Source organism: Cryptomeria japonica, chromosome 8, assembly GCF_030272615.1.
Source record: "Cryptomeria japonica chromosome 8, Sugi_1.0, whole genome shotgun sequence".
Classification (NCBI taxonomy): Eukaryota; Viridiplantae; Streptophyta; class Pinopsida; order Cupressales; family Cupressaceae; genus Cryptomeria; species Cryptomeria japonica.
Genome location: NC_081412.1, coordinates 58796538 through 58818065, shown reverse-complemented (window position 1 = coordinate 58818065; position 21528 = coordinate 58796538). Strand labels below are relative to the sequence as shown.

Genomic DNA, 21528 nt, shown 5'->3' with positions numbered 1-21528 from the left:
ATGCTTATAGCATCATCATCAACTTCATCTACAATTTTCTTTTAGGAATCAAGCGACAAAGGTGTCACTTTAGGTTCAATATCCTTTGTTTTATTTTCTTCATTTTTCTCTTCTACCTTGTTTGATGAATAATGATGAACAGTAAGTACTTAACAGATACTAAGAGGGGGGGTGAATCGGTATAGACAAAAATTTCTCTAAAACCACTTTGACTGTAAAGACTGCACAAATTCGTAAACATAGTCACCAATCTAAAATAGGGCACTACCGGTAAAACACAGTGAGATTGTGAAACACATAAACTAGTAACACTTAGATCTTCACAAAACTTGATCTCTCCTTTCCACTTCACCCATATGCATAAACAAGTAATACATCAGAAATATAAAGATCATTGGATCAGCATGCATTACCACTTAATAGAAAACACTAATCATCACATGAAAAAGCATCACACATGACACAATGATTTTTCATGTGGAAACCCAACTAGGAAAAACCACGGTGGGGATGAATACCCACAAGTTGTTCTTTGAACTCAACTGAAGTCCGCTATGTTAGGAGCCTAGTTCGGTTAAGGACTTTACAATAGGTTCTACTAGGAACTGATCTTGCTAGGGATCACCTGGTTAAGGGATGGCTAAATACCTGGTTAAAGGTTAGAACCCTGTTAAAGGTTACCTTGCAAGAGGATTTGAAAAAATCAATGATTTGAGTCACCCTATTAAAGGATTTATACAAAGCCTATTAAATCTACCCTATTAAGGGATTTTCCAACTACTGAAATGGTTAGAAGTCAACAGGTAATATACTGATCTGATAACAACACTCAATGCCAAGGTAGATCCACTTTAGCTCCTTTGCTTATGCAATCACACTCTATAGGTATCTACACACTTCTCTAGTCTAGCAAGAATCAAGTATATCTTCACTTGGATACACAAACACAACATTTTCCAACAACTTCATAATGCAAATCATCATTGACCTTATAGACAATAGATAGGTCAGTAGCATAAACCCTAAACCCTAAACATTTAGTTTTATCAATATAGTCGGTCCGATCCTAACCTTTCAAACACATTGCATTGAATAAAATAGTCTTGAACAGATCTCAAGATGTTCTTCATCGTTCGTTATTTGTTGCTTCTAGAAGTTGATAACCCATCATACACTCTCCACCATTTACTAAGACTTCGCACATTCCTGAGGTAGATAGGATGAATCTTCTTCATGCAAGATCCTCAAGAAAATCCTTCAACATGATTTGATCTTTATTTAAATTCTAACCCATCACAGGATGTCATCGGTCGAATCACATAGACTTGGAATGCATCAACCAGAAACCCCGATACAAACTTTCCATATACTGGCTCACATGCCGGTTCACTTTCTGCATATACCAGTTCATTCCATCAAATTGGTTTACTTGTATCATCATATCGGTTCACTTGCCAGGTTGCTTACTTCAATATACCGGTTCATACTTCAACATATTGACATCAATGAAAACATACAATATCATCATGTCATCACACTTCTGCACATATGCCAGCATTGTCCTCTTTCTTTTCTTCTATCTTCTTTTCCTCTATCTTCTTCTCTGCATCTTCAGGCTTATCTTCTATTACATACTCTTTCTTTTCACTTTCCTTATCCTTTTCAATTTCCTATACGGGTGGGGGCTCTATATCTCTATTCTTGTTCATGTTGTTCAGACATTTGAACATCAACATCTTGTACATCTACATTGTCATTAGCATCAACATCATCATTATTATTGATATCATCATTATCAGGGATAATCATAGGTTCAGTTTGTGTGTTCACCAATTGATCATCTACCAGTTGATCACTCATCATAATTTCATCAGGCTCAAAATTAGATATTTTAGCACCTTTCAGAAGATCTTCATCCTTAAACCTTTCTGGTTCATCTTCTTTACCTTCTTCTTCTTTATCTGGAATCGGACCCAATGCCTTCTTCAAAAAAATTGTAGTCTCCTCATGGACTGATTGGGTCTCACCAATTAACATTCTTGTCAACCTTTTCTTTGACCTAAAAGATGACTTTACCTTCACAATAATTTCACCTATCTCCTCTCTTATAGCTTTAGGTTGCAAATTCTTAAGAATAAATTTAATAAATTCTTTGTCTTGTCTCATGGCTGCTTGTCATCTTGCATCAATCTTATTATATAAAGAATTGGGAATCTTCCCTTGCAATTCAATTAGGGTTTTGTTTTATTTATTCATCATGTAAACAACTACATCCACAATCTTCCTTTGTTCATCTTCATTAAAAATTTCATAGAGTTTATTCACACCAATCAATAAACCATACTCTTTAATGTTTATTATTAAATTTTCAAGAGGTGTGGGCTTTGTTACCAGTTTCTTTGAAGATTTTATAGTTGAAGTACCAACACCATTAGACCTTTTTCCACTGGCCCTTAGGGATTTATTTTCTCCTTCGGACTTAGTCTCTTCTTCATCAACATCTACCAGTTTCGATGCTTGTTTCTTTTTCCTTTTACCAATCTTAACCGGTGCAGTAGGTGGTTCAACAATATTACCTTTTCTCCAAAACTGAATCTTTGATGGTTTCTCCTTCTTTGTTGCTACTGGTTTTTCCTTCTTAAAAGTTGTTGCTTTTTCTTTGTCTACAACTCTCTCCTTTCCAGCTCTTGTCTTCATATGATTGGAGGTACCGGTGGGAGCACTTGATGTTCCGGCCTATTGAGCAACATGCTTTGCTCTTGTTTCAAAAATAGCTTCCTTTGTGAATCCTTCTTGCTCTGCAAATGCTTCAACTTCTTTTCTTTCTTTTCTATTACTGGTTTGTTAAGTTTTGAATGCACTTGAAGGGATTTCTCCTTGTAAGTGCCAAAATGTTCTGCTATTGTATCTACTGGTTGGGAAAGCAAATGATCAACATATATAATCAAAAGATCCTTGTCCACTTAATATCCCATGGGCATAAACCATGTAGTTTGGGGCTCAATTGCCTCCATTAGACATGTATTTGTATCAACCATAAAGCAAATTGTGTATTCATATCAGTTGACAATATTTGCCGATATCCTTTCCCTTGCTTGCATTTTATTTTGAAAGTCCTTAAATATCCCCATGCAATCTTGCCAAAATCATTACCAAGCATTCTTATGCTATTATTTATTTGCACCAATGATAGAGTGCCATCTATCCATTGGATATCATGAATATTGGGGAAATAATTCTAAAAGTAAAAGAATAAATGAAGAATTAATTGACCAAATTTGAACCTTAGCCTCTTATCCATCTTGATGGATTATAGTTTCAACATCAATTAAATCCTCAATGCCTTTGAGAAGTCATAATCAATATCCTCTTTTATCATTTGGTGGACACTGTGAATAGCAACAGCAAGGATGTTGTTCATCCTGCTAGGGTAATAGATCCGGAAACCGATAACCATTGAGGCATACTTTGTTGTTGGATCATTGATATTATTCACTGTCATTTCTCTTCCATCCCATCTAGATCCTGTTGAATTTTCTAGATCATTCTTAGGAATGGATCTGAGTACAGGAACCTCACTAGGGGTACAAAATTCGGTGACTGCATGAATAGCTTCCTTAGAAATTTTATGTGGCCTATAGAGCCACATGAACTGGTCATGAATTCTTCTAAGCACATATCTCACAAGTTCATCATTAAAATCATCAATGTTGTTCAGGGTATGGTGAAAGACTTTCTCTATAACCCTTTTGAGCTATGCCTTCAAAATACCATTCTTATCACACAATTCTCTATACTGATAAAAAATAGCAATCATACCAGGATCCTCTAGTTTGCAATGATAGAAAGATCTAACATCTTCAACATGTAAGACACCATAATGAACTTAGGATAGAGCTCTGATGGGACCAATTTACTCACACTTAAATAGGTGCCTCTTAAATTTAGGATAGGGTCTATTAGCAATATCAAAAAGATGTGAGGTGTCCATTTGCAATGATTCAGAAAGATAAGCAGATAAGAAGATTTCTAGATAAATACATTTTACCACTTCTGCACTATGGTTCCAAACACCAACAAATTTTTCTCACCGATTGTCAATCGTAAATCACATCAAATCACTTCAAATCTGTATCAACCTATTCAAATGTTGCATACACAAGCTCTTCTCTACTCTATTTTGTCTCTGTGTGCTCATGAGAATTCCATGTGATAAATGATATTCAAAAAGTTTTTTTTATTTCCCCATTATCTACCGCATTAAATGTCTTACCAGTAAAACCCTAAAATATTTTTTAACACACTGTCGGTTCTCATAACACATCAAACCTACCAGTTTGATCACAAAATCACTTCACAATATCATAATGTATCAAAGTATGCAGATTTAGCATACCTTATGGTCCTTCAGGGGGTTCTAAAATAGATCTAACATTAAGCTCCCTCTAAAATAGATCTAACATTAAGCTCCCCCTAAGCTTCTTAACAACTTAGTTTGTTGATGAAGGGTTCTCCACTCTAGGTGAAGAATTAGGATCTTCAGATGGTTTGTTTTCATTTTTCTCATCATCCTTCTTTTTCCAGATTCTATTCATTTTAGCACTTGTCTCCTCCACATCAACTTTCATCTTCCCTTTTCGGTCAATAATTTGATTCACCGGTTGGTTCACCTTAGCTCTGCAAAAAATTGCAATATGTCCCAGTTTATGGCAATTATAACAAGCCATACTAGATGCTCTCCAAGGTCCAACATTGCTTCTACCAGTCCTTCTTCTCTAGTTCATAGCTACATGACTGTAGTTATGATAGATTGTGCAAACCACATTTATCCTCTTTTCCATCTCATAAGGGCTAGACCGGTTAACATAGGGTCTTCGCCAATTAGAACTTCGTCGGTCATTAAAGGTTATTTGCCAACCACCAGCAAACCTCTGAATCATATGAGGTGTCGGATTATTTGCTCCATACCTGCGCTCAACAACTCTATGTCCATGCATGTTTCAAGTGTAACTATAACCATTAAAGGTTCTAGGCTTATATCCTTGATATGTATTAGGTCTATAACCATTACTAACATCAGATCTGCTTCTACAAACATTAATAGTATGTTCTGGCTTATGACAATTGAAACATATAGGTTTGTAAGGTTTCTTACTAGTGGATTTTTGAAATTTTAGATGCAAATTTACCTTCTTCCATGTTCTCCTTTGTACTAAAAGGCTAACCATTCTCAAATGTATTGTATCCTAATCTATTTGTATCACCTTTCATCCTCTGAGATTGGATTTGTTAATTAAGCATGGTAGAACTTTTGTTAAACTTTTCAAGCTTCTCATTAGCATCAACAAGTTCTTGTGTAAGGTCTTCATTCATTTTCATAAGAGTCTCTCTAAGAGACATTGCCATATCCAATTCTACCTTTATTTCTTCTTTTTCTTCTTTCTCTTCATGCCAATGTGCATATAGAGTTCCATTTTGCTAATTTAACTTAAAGATCTCATGTTCTTTCTCTTTGATCTTGTCTTCTGCTGCCCTCCTTGCTACAAGTTCCCAACTCATCTAGATGGTTAGGGCTTATAGATCTCTCCTCAAGTTAGTCTTCTCATCATTTAGTTTCTCCACTTCATAAACCACTTCACCTATGTTTGATTCATCAGAAGAAATTCTCTCAGAAACCTTCAATAGTTGTTCGGTTAGCTCTCTTCTCTTAGAAAGTGAAGCTTTATACTTGCCTCTCAATGTTTCAAGGGCTTCCTCATTCTCTACAAGTTTATTTGATATCTCTGTATAACTCATATCCCCAATGTCTTCCTTAGGAATCCTTCTCAAGCGGTTAAGCCTCAAAGAAGTTTGGCTCTGATACCAATTGATAAACTAATAAGGCATTGGGAGGGGGGGTGAATCAGTGAAAGTAAAAACAATATGAATTTGATCACCAACTTAAACAACTCAAAATTTAATAGGCTAAGAGGAATATTACCACATAAGATAATGCACAATAAAAAAAATTCTACATAACAAAAGATATTTATACGTGGAAACCTAAAAGGGAAAAACCATGGTGGGAGTTAGTACCCACAAGATTTACTATCTGCAGAATAGAAATCTTGACCGGTTAAGGTCTTACAAATATGCCCGGTTAGGAGCAGATCCTATTAGGAGCTTTAAACTATTAAGATCAACCTCGCAAGAGGATTTAAGATTGTGATATAGAGCTACCCTGTTAGGGGATTTACAAATTAATGCCTGTCAGGACTTACCCGATTAGGGGGATTTTACTACTACAAACTATTAGGAAAACAAAAGTCAAATGATCTTCATGTAACAACTCTATGTCTAATAAGATCCACTTCATATCCTCAAAAATTCAATAATACATCAATACATCAATACAAAGCTTCACTAATCACCGCACAATTAGAATCTCAATATTCACCTTCGATCTCATACATGCATTCATAACTCATCACACTTTTTATAGACATCAACTTAGTCAGCTAACAACCTTGGAACAATTTCCTAGGTTCAATGAATCTAGACAAACTAACATTGCATGCCGAACTTATGTTGGCCACCAACATAACAAATCAAAAATAAAACAGAAACTGTATCGATTTACCAATCTAGTGACTTTATCACTACCAGTTAACTATTCTTCTAGATAGCCTGCTCTGTACATCAAATCTTGCTTGTCCAATTGAATCTGCCAATATGGTCATGAACATAGCTCCAAATACTTGTCTCCACCATTTCTTTAAAACCACATCATCCAACTCTTCATGAATCACCTGTACCAGTTGTCAGAATGCAACTCTGTCTCTTTTTATCAGTTGAAGTCCTAATTATTGGTTCTCTATTAAACTATCTTTTGTACCGGTTACCTTACAGGTTGGCTTCCAAGACTTAGATGACTACAAAAACAATTTTTCCATCAATGATTGATGAGTTGAGACATTGTCATATTTCTATCCTCAAAACTCTTGAGTTTTTGTCATCTTTTGGTTTGCATAGTAGTAGTGATGTATTGAAAGTTTACTATATGTATTCAATATGTTAAGCCTGAACCTATTAAATCATGTTTTATCTTTGCCAGTTTATTCCTTTAGCCATGCCATTTATTCCTATTTCCATGTGGATTATTTAGGGCAATATCATATGTGAAATTAATAGATGTCTTGATTAAATAAATTGTGTATGTATGTTCTTGTATGTTATTTCTTTTGCAGTGAAGGGAATAAACGATGTTGCAGTGGATGTTTGCCTATCGTGCCTATTGAAGGGAAGGATACTCAAGAGATGAATGAAGATCAAACTGTAGAAATGTTGAGAAAGTGTAAGGGATGACATAAGAGGAGAAATCAAGCGATACTACCAATGTCTAACTTAAGTGGACATTGAAGTTGTAAATACCACCATAGTATGTTATGACTGTGGTTCGGTTTAGATCCGCGTTTCCTGCAACATAACTCTAGCTATCTCCTTTCTCGATCAATCATCCACCTCCTCTTTTTGGTGTGATTTGTGTTGTCTATTGTAGATATTTTCTTTTTAATAATAATGTCTTCTTCTTCTCAGAGGTTAGATAGAAAGGGAGAAGAATAGAGGAGAGGATTTTTCATAAGCATTTTTAAGTTTCTTTTCATATTTAATTATGTAATGACTTTTAAAGAATGATGAATAAAATTATGTTATTCTAATCTTTTAGAGTTATTCTCAGGAATCCTGGTATCACTCATTCAAGGGGGCCCACTTGGTGAGTGTTCCTATGCATTCGATAAAATTAGTTTTCTTTCCTTAGCCGTAGTAGACGTTCTTGCATTGACTATTCCTGTAGCCACTACAAATAGATACACTGAGTGTTCTTGCAGCCAAGCTTGAATAGATTAATTTCTGTTTATCAGCATTGAGTTTATCTAGTATGGCTTTTATGAATTTATGTAGAATTTTTCCTATAGCCTTTTTATAGTTCCAATTATTGATTGTCTTTTCCGCATAATGTTAGTTGTTGCAGGAATATAGAATAGCGGTCGTAGGAAATTAGTGCATATATAGTGTAGACCCATTTCAAGTATTACGTCCCTGGGTTGACAATGAAATGAACACCAGCTATGGAAATAATGACTTTGCCAAATGAGTGTCCAAACTTCGGGTTGAGATTTCAACTAGAGTTATTATTCTTATTGTTGGGTTGAACATTTTTGGCTTTGTTGTCAGGGATGGTGTCAAACTAAGAACCTGTTATGGTTATTGTCTTTTCAGTTTTCAGTTAATTGTTTTTTTTGGCACACCTGATTGTTTAAAAAAAAATTCATGAATCTGCATGCATAGGCGAATAAGAGATGTTTGAGGTAGATTTATGCCCAGTCTTCCTAATCATGAAGAAAATAATTTCGGAGATATAAATCCTTTTGCTGAACTTTACCAAAGCCTTGAGAATTTGAACCATCCTGAATCTAAATTTCTAGAAGGTAGTCTTTAGTTCCTCTTTCGACCTCAAGAAGAATAATTTCATATAGTAAATACCCCCACAAGTCCAATGCAAGGAAACCCACCTCCTGGTGGAAATAATCCACCACCACCACCAGACCCAACATTTGAGTTCCCCATATCTGATCAACATGATAATGCTAATCTCAAGAACATTCCAGCTTCTTCCCTCCCTAAATTCTATGGATTGGTGACAGAGGTCCAACCATATTTCTTTTTGAGTTTGATGTTCTCTATAGGAGTTTTGACTATACTATAGATGCCCATAGACTCAAAATATTTCTTGCAACCTTGAAGGAATCATCTTTAAGATGGTTCATGAGCTTGGGTAGTAGCACAATCAATACATGGGATGAGATGAAATGATTATTTCTTGCAAAATATAAAGATTATTGTAGAGGCACTGATCGACATGGGGATGATATCTTTAGAATGACACAGAAAGAAGATGAGAGTCTTGAAGATTATCTGGAGAGATTTCTATTTAGTGTGAAAAAGTCCAAACATAGTACTCTAAATGAAGATTCCCTCAAGTTGATATTTTTGAGGGGAATCAGTGATGAATGCATTGATTCTTTGGATCTTATGGGAGGAGGTGACATTACATAGTCCACTTGGGTAGAAATAGGACAAATTTGTAAGAAGTATTCCAGATCTACTTCTAAAAGGAACAAGCGTTTCAAGCTAGGAGTATCTTCATCAGCATCGGCTACTGGAGTTTCTAGAATGGAACTTAACCATTTATTGAAGGACTTTAAGGAGGATATCATAAATAATATGGCTACTCAGTTGGATACACTTTCAGCTAAGAAGAAGCATGAAGAAGCTGATGCATTTCTTGCAGAATTTTGCCCTCATTGTAGACATCAAAAGAAGGATTGCAGATGTAAAATGGTTGCAAATGTGGAGGTTCCTAACTTCAAGCCAATACAAGGTGAGGATGAGAAAGTCTTCTATGTCTCTCAAAGAAGGCCAAATTTCCAAAGACAAGGTATGCCTTCAGATCCACTTTCTTTTTCTGGTTATAGTGGAAATTCTTATGTACCAAACAGCCAATGGCAACCACCATATGCTCAAAATTTTGGTAATTATCAAAACTGGTATGGTTCGCAAGGCCAAGGGAAGAATTTTTCTAATCAAATGCCATAATGGCAGCAGCCACAAGGGAATATGTATCCACCTTAGGGACAAGGAAGTCAGTTTCAAGGGAATTAGTAACCTACTCCTCAATATAGGTGGATTCAGCCATGGACTACCCAGTCTTTTGGTTATCAACAGCCTATTCAACAGTCATAGCCTTCTGCAATAATGCCTCCTCCTACAGCCACTATTGTCCCACCTAAACCAACACAGTTGCCCACCCAACCAATGCCAAATCCTAATATTAAATCTCACCAACAACAACAAGCTTATTCAGCTGATCTTAATCAATAACCAGCCTATTCTCTATCTCTAAGTGATATTCACCTCTGATCTGGGACAACTCAGGCTAATCCATCTCCTCCAATTATCACTAAGGTACAAGAAGAACAAGAAATCTCTAATCCAATAGATACAATACCTTAGAAGCAGATATTACTGCCATTTCCCTAAAGATTACAAGAAAAGAAAATTCTCACAGAACAAGAGAAAGGTTTAAATATTATAGATCAACTGAAACATGTTTGTGTTAAAATTCCATTGTTGCAAGCAGTACAAGATGTTCCTATATATGGTAAGGCATTGAGAGAAGTATGTCTAAAAAAACCTGGCAAGAAGAAGAAGGATTTGCAAACAGTGCATGTTATGGGTCAACTAGTAGATATTATGTTAGGCAAGGTTGCAATTCCAAAATATTCTAATCCAGGTAGTCCTGTTGTAAGTAGGTCATTAATGGCAGCCAGATAAGAAATGTTTTAATTGATTTAGGGGCAGCCATTAATGTGATGACAAGAGAAGTAATGAAATAGCTTGAAATCAATAGTCTAAGGCCTACACCCACAATTCTACAGCTTTATGATAGCTCTATAGTCATACTTGATGATATGATTGAAGATGTGGTGGTTATTTTGTTGGCAATATTGCATTATAACAGACAATGAAAGATTGTTGGCATTTCATAAGGATATTGAGAAGGTTGTTGATGATTATGGATATAACTGATTAAAGATGTTTACTGTCTTGATATTATTATTTTGGCATTGATGTCAAGAAATTGATTTCCTAATTTAGTATGATGTTGCCATATCTTGAGAAGTATGATTTAAAAGAGTATAAAGATGTCGGTAAAAGACATAGGAAAGAATATGATGAATAAGGGGATGAATAAGGTATTCAATGGGAAACTACTACTGAGTCAAACAATGATGAGATCATGATGTTTTAGATTGTTTTTAACATCATACATATGTTGTAAATTGTGAAGGTTAATACTATACTATGTTACCAAGCAAAGAACCTAGTCGATAAACCCTAAGGAACCTAGTCGGTAAACCCTAAGGTTATCGCTATCAGTTAATGAAGACGGAATGTCTACCGAGTGAAGTTTAGTATTCACCAAGTTATAACTAAGTTGCTACCGAGTTGTAACCAAGCTATAACAGAATACATTAAATGTTTACATGTGTTATTTAATGAAGGAAGCTGATGAGCTAGAACTGATTAAATGATTGGTGAGTCATGGATGAAGTTTGTTAATGAATCTAAGGCAATGGAAAGTCGGCATGAAGATCTACAGTGCAGATTGAACCACAATACCCTGGCACAAGTTCCAAGGTAGGGTAAAACATTTTCAGATCAAAAGATGCATTGAACCTGGACAAGATTGAAGATTTGATGGCTATGATTGATCATGGGAAATGTGATCAAAGAGATTAAGCAGTTACCTAATTGTTTATAAATAGGAAATTGTTGATAAACAACGGATGCAGGCAAGTGTATGCATAGGGATGATACATAGTGATTACTGAGCACAGAAGATTGAAGACCTATTTGAATAACAAAGTATAGAAGCCCAACAGATAGACAAGACTAGTTCTATGTCTAGATTGTATTGAACAAATAAGAATCTGCTTTAGCATTTTAGATGTGAAGTTGCAAATAGATTTTTATTACTGTTATTTTGTGAAAGTGACATAAAATCTCTTAACTAAGTGAACTTAACAGTCTTATTTGTAAAACCCTCTAGCAATGTGACATTTTGATTGAGTGTTTGAAATCCTTTAACAAGGTCACTTCTAACAAGGTGAAGATCCTAACAGATCTGAGGGAAATCCCTTAACCGGGTCACATCTAGCAATGTGTTTGTAATCTTTAACAGGATTTTCTTTTAACCGAGCATACTCTAGAAGAGTATATTTCTTAGTGGGTCCAAAATCCCATAGTGGTTTCTCCCTATTTGGGTTTCCACGTTAAATCTGGTGTTATGAGGTTTATGATGCTTTTAAGTTTGCATATTTAACAATTTTTGTTATATTACTGATATACATGTTACCGAGGTTGAATCTGATGTTTTTATGGATGATTAAGTTTGTATAATTCACCCCCCCCTCTCATCTTGTTGGCTATTGGATCTGTACTTATATTAAGTATCAAAACTATCAATTGGTATTAGAGCTTTGGACTCTGGAAGGAAAAGTTTAAAGGCACTTGAGGTGAAGATCCAAAGATGTATAAGAGGGATGCACCGAAGCTGAACAAGTCAAGTTTCTCTACATGGCAGAAAAGGATGAAGCTACATCTATCAGGAGTTGGAGAATATGTTGTATACTATCTGGAGAATGATTTTGTTACACCGAGCACCTATCCATTGATTATGGAAGAGACAAAGGCAAAGCAAGAACATATTCAAGCAATGATTGAAATAACATCTGCATTTACCGACTCAAAGTTTAATGATCTAGAAGGTTGCAATGATGCAAAGGCAATGTGGGATAAGCTCATATCAGTATATGGAGGAGATGAACATGTTCAAAGAGAAAAAGTAGATAGTCTAAGAAGACAACTTGAATCTATGAGGATGAATGAAGGTGAGAACATAACTCAGTACAGTACAAGACTAAAAGAGATTGTCAATCAAATCAAAGGAGCAGGTGGAACTATTGAAGAAAAGGATATAACAAGTAAGTTGTTGAGAACCCTTCTACCAGCTTATGCAATCCAAATCTCTGCAATCAATGAATTGAGGTATGTACCTAATATGCCAGTTTCTTTAGATGCTACTATTGGTAAGCTACATGCATTTGAGTTAAGTAATTTTGATAACAGTGGATCTTTGGTAAATAAAGTTGAATCTACATTTAGTTCTTTTCATTTTGATGAATCTAATGATTACAATGAAAGAAAGTATAAGTACTCTGAAGGAGATCACAATGGAGCAAGTGAAAGATTTCGTAAGAACATGGAGGAAGTATACAAACTATATGAGGAAATCAAAAAGCAAGAAGAGTTTGAAGAACTATTAGCCAAAAGGTTACCAAGAGGCAAAGGTAAGTATAAAGGAAAACTACCTTTGAAATGTTTCAATTGTGACAAGATAGGACATATGGCTTCTAACTATCCTGACAAAGATTTTACTGAAAGGAGAGATTACCGAGATGACAAATAGAAAGATAATCATTATAGAGGACACTTAGACTTCAGAAGAAGATATAGAAAGACATGCTTAATAGCTGATGATGAATCCAATGATGATAAATCAGATGAGACTGATACAGAGGAAGTAGTTTATGTGGCTATCAAAGATTGGATCAGATGAAGAAAGGTATGAAGAAAAAGCCCTAATATCTCACATAAACACTAATGATTCTTGGATTATAGATAGTGGATGCTCACATCATATGACAGGAGATAAACACAAGTTTGTTATATTAGAAGATTATGATGGAGGCTATGTTAGATTTGGTAATGATGCACCATGTCCAATAAAAGGTAAAGGATCTATAACACTTCTTGATAATGTAAGATGCAATGATGTTTATTGGGTTGAAGGTCTGAAATAAAATTTGTTGAGTGTAGCACAGCTAAACAACATAGGTTACCAAATAGAATTTTAGAAAGGAATTGTCAAAGTTCATGACAAGAATGGAAAATTAGCTGCTACCAGGACACAAACAAAAGGTAACACATTTCACCTTGACTCAACTCGTAACAAGTGTTTGTATGAAAAGATAGATGATACCTAGTTATGGCATAAAAGGTTTTGTCATGTAAATTTTGATAATCTAATCAAAATAAGCAAGAAGCACCAAGTAAGAGGACTACCGAGTCTTGAAAAACCTAAGAATGCTATATGCCGAGGATGCCAGATTGGTAAGATGAAAAGATCAAGGTTTACAAGTAAGTCTTACACTTCTAAGGGAATTTTAGATCTAGTGCATACTGATCTTTGTGGTCCTATGAAAGTTCAAAGTTATTATGGTGATAAATATTTCATATTATTTGTGGATGACTATTCAAGGATGATGTCAGTAATGTTTTTAAAAGAAAAATTAGAAGCTTTTCAAACATTTAAATGCTACAAGGCAAGAGTTGAAAATGAAACAGGAAGACAACTGAAATGTCTTAGATTAGATAGAGGAGGAGAGTTCACATCTGATGAGTTCAACTTATTTTGCAATAATCATGGTATTAAAAGACAAGTCTCTACACCAAGAACTCCACAATAGAATGGAATAGCAGAGAGAAGAAATAGATCTATTGTGGATTGTGCTAGAACACTAATGATTGAAAAGAAGGTGCCACAAACATTTTGGAGAGAAGCAATAAGCACAACAGTTTACACCTTGAACCAAGTTCAATTGAAGAAAGGTACTTTGAAGACACCATATGAAATCTGGTATGATAAGAAACCTAATGTAAGTTATTTTAAAATCTTTGGAAGTAGATGCTATGTTCACAGAGATGATAGAAATGACAAGTTTGATCAGAAAAGTGAAGAAGGAACATTTCTAGGTTATTCTTCTAGAAGCAAAGCATTTAAATGTCTGATCAAATCATCTAAAAAAATAGTAGAAAGTGCAAATGTGAAAATTAATGAATTTGCAGAAAGAAATGATGAAGGAAATTCCAAGGAACTAGAAGACTATGATGAATTTGTCTATGTTCAACTGAGAAGTCTTACCGAGAAGACTGTTGAAGAAAATGAAGAGAATATCCAGTTGTCGAGTGATGAAGAAGATCACATAGAGCCTATCGAGCCTGTATTAGCCAAGTATGTCAGAATACACCATGCACCAAGTTAGATTATAGGAGATAAGGATGATCCAATGATGACAAGGAATAAACTAAGACAGAACACATGTTTGATATCTAAATTTCAACTGAGAATAGTGAAAGATGCATTTAACAGTGAAGATTGGATAAATGCTATGATAGAAGAGATTGATCAAATCAAGAAGAATGACACATGGAAACTAATCCCAAGACCAAAGGACAAAAATGTAATCAATACAAAGTGGATTTTCAAAAACAAGCTAAATGAAAAGGAGAAGTCATTCGAAACAAAGCAAGACTAGTTTGCAAAGGTTATGCTCAAGAAGAAGGAATTGATTATGGTGAAACTTTTGCACCTATTGCTAGACTGGAAGGAGTAAGAACATTTTTGGCCTATGCTACTTTCAAAAAATTCAAGGTATATCAAATGGATGTCAAATCTGCATTTTTGAATGGAATATTAGAAGAAGAAGTTTTTGTTGAACAACTTGAAGGATTTGTTGAAGACAATAATAAAGATCAGGTATGTAAATTGAACAAAGCTTTATATGGTTTGAAACAAGCACCTAGAGCATGGTATGAAATATTGCACTCTTATTTGATTAAGATTGGTTTTATAAGGACAAGTGAGAACAACAACATGTACATGAAGAATGATGAAAATGGAATACTGATGTTAGCCATATTTGTTGATGATATTATATTTTGTGGAAATGACTCTTTATGCAAGAACTTTGGAAATGAAATGAGTAAAGAATTTGAGATGTCATTAATTAGTGAGATAAATTATTTTATAGGTTTACAAATACTGCAAATGAAAAAAGAGATTTTCATTACTCAATCCAAGTACATAAGGGAAATCTTGAAGAAATTTGGAATGGAGGATTCAAAACCAGTAAGTACTCCTATGACTACCAACTGTAAATTATCAAAGAATGATGAATCTGTATCTGTTGATGAGACACTTTACCGATCCATGATTGGAAAGCTACAATATGTTGTTCATAGCAGACCAGACATAGCACATGCAGTAGGTATAGTTGCAAGATTCTCTACAGATCCTAAGGGAACACACATGATAGCAATCAAAAGAATTTTTAGATACTTGAAAGGCACTGAGGATTATGGCTTAGTATATCAGAAAGGAAATGATTTTAATTTACATGTTTATACTGATGTTGATTGGGTAGGCAACATTGATGATAGAAAAAGCACAAGTGGAGGAGCTTTCTTTTTAGGAGAAAGACTAGTGAGTTGGCTTAGCAAGAAACAAGGATGTGTTTCACAGTCAACAGCAGAAGCTGAATACATTGCTGCAGCATTGAATTGTACCAACAGTGCATGGATCAAACAACTGTTGGAAGGTATAAATGAGAAAGTTACCAAGCTAGTAACTATATTCTGTGACAATACTAGTGCCATTAATATTTCAAAAAACCCTATTATGCACTCTAAGACAAAGCACATCTCTATCAAATATCATTCTCTTAGAGAAGAAGCTCAAGAGAACAAAGTGGTGTTGGAGTATGTTAGCACAAAGGAACAAATAGCAGATATCTTCACCAAGCCACTACCAAGGGACACTTTTGAATACCTCTGAAGTAAGTTAGGGGTCCTACCCCTATCTTCTACTCATTGATAGAGTTTGGTGAAATCATCAATCCGATGACTCTATTGAATATCTGTTAGGAGTTGATGTTGCATTACACACTTTGGGATGTTTTCTAAAGGTGTACAGGAATTATTATAGGAAACAATACAGGGAACAGGAATTAAAGACAAAATGCTCTGACCAAGACTCAGTTGATACACAACAATAGGAAATCACTTCATACAAAAAGAAATTATGTTTTCATTCTTTACTTTTTGGCATTTGCTGTCAAAGGGGGAGAAGACTAATATTAGGGGAGAAGACCGAGAGAATACTGACTGGAGATTGGAAAGAAGACTAAAGAAAGAGGAGAAGTCTAATATATGGGGGAGAGCATTTCAGCATTTCAGAATCACAGCAATCCGAATCTTTTTAAGGTCAAATCAATTGGTTTTGCCATCAATGCCAAAGGGGGAGATTGTTGGCAATATTGCATTATAACAGACAATGAAAGATTGTTGGCATTTCATAAGGATATTGAGAAGGTTGTTGATGATTATGGATATAACTAATTAAAGATGTTTACTGTCTTGATATTATTATTTTGTCATTGATGTCAAGAAATTGATTTTCTAATTTAGTATGATGCTGCCATATCTTGAGAAGTATGATTTAAAAGAGTATAAAGATGTTGGTAAAAGAGACATGAAAGAATATGATGAATAAGGGGATGAATAAGGTGTTCAATGGGCAACTACTACCGAGTCAGACAATGATGAGATCATGATGTTTTAGATTGTTTTTAACATCATACATATGTTGTAAATTGTGAAGGTTAATACTATACTATGTTACCAAGCAAAGAACCTAGTCGGTAAACCCTAAGGAACCTATCGATAAATCCTAAGGTTATCGCTATCGGTTAATGAAGGCGAAATGTTTACTGAGTGAAGTTTAGTATTCACCAAGTTATAACCGAGTTGCTATCAAGTTGTAACTGAGCTATAACAGAATGCATTAAATGTTTGCATGCGTTATTTAATGAAGCTGATGAGCTGGAACTGATTAGATGATTGGTGAGCCGTGGATGAAGTTTGTTAATGAATCTAAGGCAATGGAAAGTCGGCATGAAGATCTACAGCACAGATTGAATTGCAATACCCTAGCACAAGTTCCAAGGTAGGGTAAAACATTTTCAGATCAAAAGATGCATTAAACCTGGACAAGATTGAAGATTGGATGGCTATGATTGATCATGGGAAATGTGATCAAGGAGATTAAGTGGTTACCTAATTGTTTATAAATAGGAAACTGTTGATAAACAAGGGATGCGGGCAAGTGTATGCATAGGGATGCTACATAGTGATTACCAAGCATAGAAGCTTGAAGACCTATTTGAATAAAAGAGTATAGAAGCCCAGCAGATAGACAAGATTAGTTCTATGTCTAGATTGTATTGAACAAATAGGAATCTACTTTAGCATTTTAGATGTGAAATTGTAGATAGATTTTTATTACTATTATTTTGTGAAAGTGATAGAAAATCTCTTAACCGAGTGGACTTAACAGTCTTATTTGTAAAACCCTCTAGCAAGGTGACATTCTGATTGAGTGTTTGAAATCCTTTAACAAGGTCACTTCTAACAAGGTGAAGATCCTAACAGATCTGAGGGAAATCCCTTAACCGGGTCACATCTAGCAATGCGTTTGTAATCTTTAACAGGATTTACTTTTAACCGAGCATACTCTAGAAGAGTATATTTCTTAGTGGGTCTAAAATCCCACAGTGGTCTTTCCCTATTTGGGTTTCCACATTAAATCTGGTGTTATGAGGTTTATGATGCTTTTGAGTTTGCATGTTTAACAATTTTTGTTATATTATTGATATACATGTTACCGAGGTTGAATCTGATGTTTTTATGGATGATTAAGTTTGTATTTTACCCCCCCCCCCTCTCATCTTGTTGGCTATCTGATCTGTACTTATATTAAGTATCAGAACTATCATATTTTTTATTCTTGGGAATACCCTGCAGACTTTATAATTCTATCTCCAAAGGCAACATTGGGAGGATTTTTGGTGATTTTTGGAAGACCTTGGCTTGACACGGCTGATGCATATATTGGATGTAGATTAGGGGATATGACTATTTTAAATGGGAACTCTACAAAAACATTAGCTTTGTATTCTCCAGCACAACCCCAATGTGATCAATGACAAGTCGTTTGGCCTATTTTGGGAGAAGAGTCTGAGGAAATTGACTTTATTAATCACCTTATGATGAGGAAGACTCAATTATTTATAAAATTTTGATAAATGAGTTGATACAAGAACAACAATTGCAAGAGTTGGTACCGAATATTGCAAGTTTAGACTTTCCTGTAGCCACTAATGTATTGCATACCTTGTTGCTGCAGGAAGTCTCTACTTCTCATTTTTCTGATATGAACCAAATTGATCTTACTATCAAGATAGAAGTTGATTTGAATAAATATTTGAACGTCAACAAAGATCTTTTAGATACTCAAAAAGGGGCCCTTGTAGACTTGCTGAAATGTCATAAAAATGCTTTTGCATGGGATTACAAGGATATGCATGGAATAGATCCAATAGTTTGCACCCACCATATCCATATAAAAGAAGAATGTTGCCCACTCAAATAGCCACAAAGAAGAATCAATCCTGCATTAAAAGAAATAGTTAAAGAAGAGTTGCAGAAGTTGTTAAAGGTTGGGTTTATCTATCCTATCTCTGATAGCCAATGGGAGGAAAATGGAGTGTATGTGTTGATTATAGAGCCTTGAAATTAACAACAAGAAAATATCATTTTCCATTACCATTTGTGGATCAGGTATTGGATTCTTTGGCTGGTAAAAGATATTTTTCATTTCTTGATGGATTTAGGGGTTACAATCAGATTCAAATAGCCCCGGAGGATCAAGAAAAGACATCATTTACTTGTCCTTGGGGCACATATGCATATTTTGTTCTTCCTTTTGGGTTGTGTAATGCTCTAGCCACTTTTCAAAGAGCAGTGATCAGTATCTTTTCTAATATTTCTTAGGACATCATGGAAATCTATATGGATGACTTTACAACTTATGGTTCTAAATTTGAACAAGCATTGAGTAACCTGAAAAAAGTTTTTCAGTGATGTGAGGACTATATTTTGTCATTAAATAGTGAGAAATGCTTCATCATGATGCAAGAAGGAATAGTCCTTGGTCATTAGATCTCTATAAAAGGAATACAGGTGGATCTAGCAAAGATTGAAGTCATTCAGCATATCAATGCCCTTGTGAAGCAAAAAGATGTAAGAAGTTTCCTTGGTCATGTTGGATACTATAGAAGGTTTATCAAAGATTTTAGCAAAATTGCAAGTCCCTTATATTCACTGCTTACCAAGGATATGGAGTTTAAATGGACCTCTGCATGCAATGAAGCTTTCTTGAAGCTTAAGCTTGCCTTGACCCAAGCATTAGTTCTTAAAGGTCCAAATTGGTCTTTACCTTTTCAAATTCATATAGATGCATCTAATTATGCAATAGGAGCAGTATTGGGACAAAAGAATGACAAATTGGAAAGTGCAGTATATTATATTAGCTAGAACTTATAGGGATCTGAGTTGAATTACACAGTCAGTGAAAAGGAAATGTTAGTTGTTATATATGGACTCAATAAATTCAGGCACTATATCATAGGATATCCCATATTTGTGCATACAGATCATACCACAATCAGATATCTCATGAATAAGCCTTCAATTACTAGTAAATTAGCTCGCTGGTTATTGTTGATGTAGGAATTTGATATCACAGTTGTTGATAAACTAGGGAAGTCTAATGTGGTTGCAGACTATCTTTCAAGACTTCAGTTACAAGAAGATTCTACAGTAATAGATGATGCTTTTTGAGATGAACATTTATTCCTTATACAAGCTCACACACCCTGGTATGCTGATATTGCCAACTATTTAGCTGCTGCTAAAATGCTAATTCATTTCTCTTAAGGAAAGAAGGTTGTTAGTAGAAATTTTTTTAACTTCTCATGGATTGTAGATTGTTTGTTTTATATTGGGCATGACCAAGTCATGAGAAGATGTGTAAGGGAAGATGAAACATATGATATCCTACATGCATGTCATGATGAGCCATGTGGAGGACATTTTTCTGCAAAAAGAACACACTCAAAATATTAAATACAGGGTACTATTGGCCCACATTACACAAGGATGCAACACAATATACAAAAAAATATGACAGATGCTTTTGTATGGGAAGACCTACTAAATCTGATGAGATGCCATTATATCCACAAATATCAGTTGCACCATTTGATAAATGGGGATTAGATTTTGTTGGCCAAATTGATCCACCTTCTAATGGAAAATCCTACATTTTGGTATGTAAATATTATGTAACAAAATGGGTGGAAGCTCGTGCTATAACACATGCAAGATAATAAGGTGGCTGAGTTTCTTTATGAAGATATATTTACAAGATATGGAGTACTAAGAGAAATTATCTCTGACCAGGGCTCACAATTTACTTCAACATTGATTGCAATACTTCTGAGTTTTGTTTTTGCAAAGCTTACCCTCTTATCATCCTCCATCTCTTCATACTCAAAGTAGTTCTCCAAGGCATCAAGCCAACCCAACACTTCCTCACTATCCATCTTTCCTTGATAGATAGGTATATCCACATGTCCTTTCCCTACATTATTTTGTACTGCCTTCAAAACTCTAACCAACCTCCTCTCCTCAGGGTCCACTTCATCTTCAACCCTCCTACGCTCTGGTCTTTCTAGTTTCTCTTCTCCATAATCTCCATTTTGTTCTTCCCAATTAGGTTCTTCCCTCCTATTGTCCATTCTTTCTTTCTCATATTGTTCTATCCTTGCTTGCATACTCTCTTTCTCTCTTCTCCATGCTCTTTCCTCCCTTGCCATGCTCTGTTCTCTTTCTCTTCTTTCCCTCTCCAAGGTTTCTTTAACCAACTGGTTCTCAGGTTCCATCACTCCTTCCTACTTCCTACCCAGACCTTTCTTGCTCTGATACCACTTTGATGCAGACTTGGCAGAGGTATGGTGGTATAAGACAATGCCCAAATAGGTATAGATGACTTTGTAAAATATAAGGGAAATACAAGGTAGGAAATGATAGATCCCCTTAAGCATCATGGACTCTCCCACAATTACATTGCAAATTATCATTTTTGCTTCTTCAAAAACTTGACTCTTCTTATTTCACCTTCCT

At 35.1% G+C, this 21528-nt stretch overlaps 1 protein-coding gene across 1 annotated transcript; it reads right to left on the bottom strand.

The window, feature by feature from the left end:
* Window positions 1–1695: 1695 nt before the first annotated feature.
* Window positions 1696–21287, bottom strand: LOC131042081 (uncharacterized). Its single transcript, XM_059210180.1, has 2 exons — window positions 20813–21287; window positions 1696–1961 (listed from the first exon to the last, which is right to left on the bottom strand). Exons 1-2 carry the CDS (start codon window positions 21285–21287, stop codon window positions 1696–1698), a joined length of 741 nt encoding a protein of 246 aa, XP_059066163.1.
* Between the last annotated feature and the right edge of the window lie 241 nt (window positions 21288–21528).

What these genes read in the sequence shown, in the direction of transcription:
- LOC131042081 (XM_059210180.1), bottom strand. Translation starts at nt 21,287, where the DNA reads ATGGAACCTGAGAACCAGTTGGTTAAAGAAACCTTGGAGAGGGAAAGA. An exon ending in AATCAATGTTGAAGTAAATT is followed by an intron (nt 1,962 to 20,812) that starts GTGAGCCCTGGT and finishes GTCCGATTCCAG; the next exon opens with ATAAAGAAGAAGAAGGTAAA.